Here is a 6,852-nt window from a genome sequence, read left to right on the forward strand (position 1 = left end):
AGACCGACAATCAAATTTGAATTCTCAATAGTTAAGAGACACAAGGAAAGAGAGGAAAAATCATTTGGAAAGCGACGCACTTAATTTGTGTTCAAAAGACATAGCACCAGGTTTCTTCGTATTGAAAGAAAATATAAGCAGAACAAGCTACGATGGAGGTTTGAGCATTCGGCGAAATATAGACTGACGATATTTTGATTTTTGGCGTGAAAACATAATATATTTTGCCGTAGCCGACCATACGTATATTTTGCCTTAAGAATCCTGGGCGAAAAACGTTTGTTATTCAAGCATCACCGTGGGGACTTCCAAAAGCGAGGAAAAGAACTAGTTCTACCGGCGGCCATCTTGTTTTCGTGTGGTAAATCTCCTTTATTTGTCATTTGTAAACGCTTTTTGATAGACGTATATATACGGGCTTTACACCAAAGGGGGCTTCAAAAGATTGGTAGAGACACCTTAAGTTTTTTATCCGAAGTCTTTGAAAGAACATCGAGGAGATCAATTGGAGTAGTCTTGGAAAGCATCCAAAATGTGTTGCTCTTGTTTTTGCAACTGTCTGCAGTCTTTTATTTCAAATTGCTGCAAATGCCTTGGCAAGACTGCCATGGCATGTTGCCGGGGTATGTGCCGTTGTTTCTGCAATGCTGTGTCCCCTGGTTGTGCATTTCTTTGCCAGATCATCTTGTACGCCATTTTCCAAGGCTTCAACATCGGCACCGACGTCGGTGTTTTCCTGGAAACGTCAGAAACGTACAAGCGTTGTGATGACCTGTCTACCGCGACGCTTGTACCTTTGAGCAACGCTACCAACTTAACGCGACCGTACTGCGTCGCCACTGAAAACGCCACGCAAGCAATGCTCGGCGAGAAAGCGGCGACGCTTCAAATTCTGGAGGGAGTATTCTTCTTCTTTATGTGCTTGTCTGGCGGGGTTTATATCATTCATATTATCGTCCTTTTCCCGAATACCTGCAAGCACTGGAGAGACGAAAACTTTGAAAATATGGTAACAGAGGCCGGGCCTTATTATCAGAAGATTCTTCAGATCCACACTTTATTCTTATTGATGGAAACGCTTGTCCATGACGTGCCAATGTCATGCTTGGCCGTGGAGCTTTGTGCACAGATGTGGGGTGCAGGCGGGGTCAATTGTTGGGAGTGTGCCATAAAGCCAGATGACTTACCTCCAAATCCAATGGGGCTGATCAATTGTGAGAAGTGGTTGGGGCTTATGCTGGGCTCTATCGCGCTTGTTAGCGTTTACAAAGGTAAGTAAAAACAGAAGAGACTAGATACACGAAAACATCATCACTGCCAGTCTAGGGAAGATGTGGTCATACTGAGCTGAAAGGCCAGACGTCCATACAGAATTTATACTGAGCACGCCATTTTGTTGTTTTTCATATGGAAAAGAAGAGCATAGAAATGATTTACTAACGAAGAAGTGTATTTATGATGGGTGACACGTGCATGATACTAAAAAATAAATCCCAGTGCACAAGGAGTCCATGACCAGGAGGGAAAGACTCCTATACTAAGCCTTTGTCAAGGTATATTAATTGAACAATCTATACTTAGACTACCCTTTCTACAAAATAACAAAGCCATGCAGTTCCGGTTCGGTGACGCTATGACATTAAGTTAGTCTCATTAATGGCAAAATGGAGTCTCATTAATGGCAAAGGCGTTTCTAAAACTAACTAGGTCTGTCAAAATGCCCGATCTAGAATTGAATTCGGAGAAATGGTCCTACTGATGGGCTCCTGAGTGCACTTAATGTAACAAGAATCAGGTCAACTGATGATCGTTCCGATGGATGTTCTACCTCTATGGCGCGTTTTTAGTGTCAAAATTCAAACATATATTCGGCAATTCAAACATTTAATTTAGCTATTTAAACCTTCAGTTTGGAAATTCAGCAATTCAAACATTCATTTCAGTGAACCTTCACTGAATTCAAATGAATACTTGAAAGTTTGAATAGCATGCATGTTTGAATTGAGAAGTGAAAGTTGGAATTGCCAAATTGAGTGTTTGAATTTCCAAACTGAAGGTTGGAATTGCCGAATTGTGGGTTTGAATTTCCAAATTGAAGGTTGGAATTGCCGAATTGTGGGTTTGAATTTCCAAATTGAAGGTTGGAATTGCCGAATTGAACGTTTGAATCTCTTGTTTTAACTTTGACTCTCAAAACGCGCCATGTACCAGGCTCTTGGGAGCTGGTCTATTAAACTAGGTTCAGGTAACATCATTGTCCCTCCATATTGTGCTAAGCCGACCTAATATGCTAAGATTCGCGATTGTAGTGAAAGAGATATATATTACGTTGAATAAAGTGGAGAGATGTATTTAGCGATGGTGACTCGTGGATACTCGAAAAAACCCGAGCTCCAGATGGGATATGAACCCACGACCATCCGTGATCCAGTCTCGGATGCCCTAACCACTGAGCTGCTGGAGTCTCTAAGGTGAGCAGGGGTGAAATGTGGGTCACCAAGACTCACTTCGAAACCTAGACAAACGGCAACTCGGAAATGTCCCATTGTCCCGCTGTACTAGCAAGACATGAGAAAAATCAAGACATGAGGAAAATCAGACAAGATCGTCGCATTTCCTCATGCACGCTAAGTACGTTTCTTTTCTTTTTCAGGAATCTTGCCTCTTTATGCCTGGATAGGCAATCCATTCTGCTGGGCCTGTTATCCGCTTCGTATTTGCGTGGTCCTTCCAGCTGGGCTCCTCTACTGTGTCCTTACTTTAGCCCCTGCCATGGGTGTGGCCATAAATCGCCTGTTTGTCGTGGCCCCGCAGATGAAAATCGAGATGGGAACCATTTCCTCGACCATCTGGACCTTTGGGATGTTCTTCTGGGGTATAATCGTTTTGGTGTCTCTTCTTTACAAGTATTTCTGTGGAAAGTGGATCTGTGGTGTGTGTTGTCCATGCGAACGGAAAGAAGGCGAAGGGAAAGGAGGAACTGGATGCTTGTGTTGATAACCAGACGTGGAGGAAACATCAGTGTAAATGTGCGTAAATAGAAAAGAATTATTTTACAGCAAGCACAGTGAGGCCTTGATTTAACAAAGTGGCAAAGTACCTAAAATTTAGTTCACTATTTTGTTTCTCAGACAGTACGCAGGTGCGAGGTCCAAACTTTTGCTCTAATTGCTCAAAGATTATCTATTGTTATATCGTGGTTATATCGAGGGCTCAACCTCGTTCCCAGGGCTTTTCTCCGCCCACCCTCTCCTCGGCAGATAAAAGCCCTGAGAACGAGGTTGATCGAGGGCTATGATGTATGGAAGACTTTAAATCGAAGTTCCACAGCAAAAATAGTTTTTTTTTCCTGTGTGAAGTAGAATTCAGTTTTCAGTTCTTATCGGGAGAAAGAAATCTTATGATTTAAACAGCATATTCATTTATTTATTTTTCTTTTTCAGTTATTTGTTTTTAGCTATTTTGTTGCTTGTTTTCTTTTTTATTTACTTATTTATTTATATCAGAAACCCATAAGGGTTGAAACGTGTAACGCGCGTTCACAGCTTCCGAATATTCAGTGCGAACTGATTGGTTAAATGTTTCAGTGCTAAGTACCAAATATGGTACTTAGCAAATTGAATATTCAGAAGCTTGTTTCCCAGAACACAAGGGACCGTTACACGTTTCAACCCTTATGGGTTTCTGTTTATATCACAGAAAAGAATCCGAGAAACAGCAACAAACGCGGCTATAAAACATGTAAATATGGACAACATTTAGAGTAATGCACAAATGGTATTCGTCCCCGAAGGAAAGTACACTGTGGCGATCTGCATATACTTGAAAAGAAAAGAATGCAAGGGAAACAAAAGAAAAAATGATGAAAAGGATACAAAAAGTGATCTAAAGTTGAAATGAAAGTGTCTAGGGCATTTCATTGGTCACCAAGCGCCAATAAGCAACCGGCTAAAAACTTGGACTATTCCTAATTTCGCTACTTGATATGTTATCAATAGAGTATAGGCATGGTATAAATGTTATTTGCCAGCTGGGAGATCCGTATCAGGCGAAAAACTTTGACCTCGGTCTTGAGAAAGCTGAAACTGAAAATTTATTCATGTTCCGTCATTTGCATTCAATTACTTAGTTGCTTTTGTTGTGTTCATCTCTCTCTCTATATGAAATCACTTTTTTAATTGTTGACTCGCACAGCGCTTGATAAAGAATGCAGTAAGGGACTTAAGAACCGAACGTTTCAAAGAGCAATATTTTTATTTGAATTCTATTTCCGCGCCTCTTGTCTGATAAAAATCTATTTTGAAGCACTTACTTCTGTATGTAAAGGGATTCGGTGTCAAAAAATGGAAATTTAAGGTCATTACACATGCTCACGCAACGAGGGCTAGGATTCCGCCTGGGTTGGCGAGCAAGATACAAAAATTCCGCCCGAATTCAGAGCCAATCATGTTGCAGAATTTGCAGAATTCCCCGCTCACGCATGGAGAAAAAATATATAGAATTATAATGCACGCGGGGAGCTGTTTGCCGAAAGCAACCCTTTCTGGTAAATGCTCTCTACACCTTCCGAATCTCATCTCAGCAATTAAGGCTGGTATAGGTCAGAAAATACTACTGTTCATTTATTATTTGGTTTTTAAAACAGCTTTTTTTTTCTAATTATTAAATTAATGAAGATTATCAAGTAATTGTTAAGAAAGCAAAAGTATTTATTCAATGAATGGAAATCTAACTCAGTCTTAATCCTTAGAAAAAATTAAGGCAATTGCTTAAAACTTTTGACTTTGCATGAGAAATGGTACTTTCTTACGATCATCACCACACTGCGCTTCGAAGAAAGTATTTAGATAAATTAATTGCTTAACGCAAAGTTATTGTAGCCTAAGAATGAAGTTTGTCTGTTAAGCCAAAGTGTAACCATATGTTCCGATGCCATTTTGCTTTGTTAATTTCAATAAAGTATTGATTATTTTCAAATCACCAAGCGAGTTTACCTTTATTGCTGAAACTAGGAAATAAGTGGAATTTCAAACATCTTCCCACCAAATTAAGGCCTAGCCAAACGGATCCAACATGTTGGTTCAACATCATCCAACATTGTTGAATCCAAATGTTGCAATCGTTTGGCCACCATGATGTTGGATGTTAATGAACGACATTCGATTTCCATCAAAAATTTCGTCTTCAACATTATTCAACATTTCTTTTGTTCCTTCGTGTGAACAACGATGCTGCATTCGTTTGGCCACTGGATTCAACATTGTTGGACGCGCGCATGCCCACTAAGGTGACGCTGCTGCTATCAGTATCCATGGTGATGCATGATTCATACTTTGCATCTGCCGAGTAAAGCAAGAAGATGGTCCAAAGAGGAGATCGAAACATTAATCGAGCGGTTGGAGAAAAGACCCTGTTTGCCGGACGTATCTTTTGCAAGAATTATCATGTCAGGGGCAAGAAAAAAAAAAAAAAAATCTCCAGGAATGTCAAAAATAAACAATTTAATTGGTAAAGGATCTGAGTCAAATAATATAATTAAGCTCGATACAGGGGATGCTGTACATACTGACCCCATCAAAATCAGGAAAATGTACGACAGTAAACACCCGCAAAGAAGAACTTGCAGTTTTCCAAATTAGGCTAAATAGGTTCTTAAAAAGATGGTATTTAAAGGAGTTTAAGGCTATCTAGGTTCTTAAATTGTTTCTTATTTCGACAAAAGATATCTACTCTATGATATCAGTGTTATGACTGATTTCCTCTGATGAAGACGCTGATATGGCCTTATATTTCATAACCATGAAAAATAAGTGTTGAACAAGATCTATGCAGTGTAAAATGCAATTTGTTCCGGTCGCCTGAAATTTCAAGTTCATTTTCTAAAATAAGAACCTGGTTAATTTTTTTGCTAACCTGGTTCTTATGTAAGGGGGGTCTAAAATGAAATTTTTCGCCTAACAGGTTCTTAAATTCTAGGTTCTTATATGCGGGTGTTTACTGTAAACACACACTTTTCTGAAATAGGACCTTCTGTAACTTCTGAATTCAAGATACGTCCCGTAAATTTAATGCTTACATCACCCCAACAAAGCAAACTTTTAACTTGACTGAAGTGTCGTATCAGGAGATCCTAAACTTAATCCACAAAATACCGAATAACATAGCTAGTGACCTCGGTGATATTTGTACACACTTATTTAAAGAAGCAGCATCCATAATTACTCATAGTTTAACTTTCATAATAAATCTGTCTGTTACCACTAGAATATTAAATTTTCCAGATGCTTGGAAATTAGCTAGAGTTACCCCTACATTTCAAGAGGGTCTGGAAACTAACCCTAACCCTAAGTAAACTAATTGAAAGAGTTGTCTTTAACCAACTTTATAAATATTCAAATAATAACAATTTGCTAACTGATAGTACCACACGCGGGAAATAAAAACTTAAAAGGAATCGAAAGAGTCGTCAACACAGTATTAGTCCAAAACCGTTAAGATTCATTTCCTGAGATTAAAAAACGAGGACCTAGAAGAGCACTAATCTAACTTTGCTTTTGAATCGAGCTTTAGACTTATGTTTTCTACTGAACGGCCTTATTAGAGGTCACCGACAAATGAATGGTACTGGAATACTGATGGCAATCTCCTGAATGGTGAAAAAAACCCTTGACACCATAGACCATGCCATCCTTTTAGGAATCAGAGCTTAATTAATCTGTTAACTGGTTTCGGTCTCACTTAACTGACCGAAGGCATCAAACTTTTATTGATGGAGTAAAATCCAAGTTCTGTAATGTGACATGTGGCATCCCACAAGGCTATATATATTGGGGCCTCTTTTGTTTACTATTT

General features: G+C 39.2%; 1 protein-coding gene across 3 annotated transcripts in view; it reads left to right on the plus strand.

Annotated features, from left to right (window-relative positions):
• The window catches only part of LOC137978742 (uncharacterized), a 7,274-nt gene extending 1,256 nt beyond the window's left edge, over window positions 1-6,018 (plus strand). For all 3 annotated transcript variants that reach the window (XM_068825790.1, XM_068825798.1, XM_068825804.1), the window contains exons 2-3: window positions 1-1,271; window positions 2,654-6,018. The exon at window positions 1-1,271 is cut by the window's left edge. In XM_068825790.1, the coding sequence (XP_068681891.1) occupies window positions 533-1,271; window positions 2,654-2,997 (1,083 nt within the window). In that variant the 5' untranslated portion in view covers window positions 1-532 and the 3' untranslated portion in view covers window positions 2,998-6,018. The remainder of the gene's footprint in view (window positions 1,272-2,653) is intronic.
• The last annotated feature ends 834 nt before the right edge of the window (window positions 6,019-6,852 follow it).

This window comes from Montipora foliosa, chromosome 1, assembly GCF_036669935.1.
Source record: "Montipora foliosa isolate CH-2021 chromosome 1, ASM3666993v2, whole genome shotgun sequence".
NCBI classification, from domain to species: domain Eukaryota; kingdom Metazoa; phylum Cnidaria; class Anthozoa; order Scleractinia; family Acroporidae; genus Montipora; species Montipora foliosa.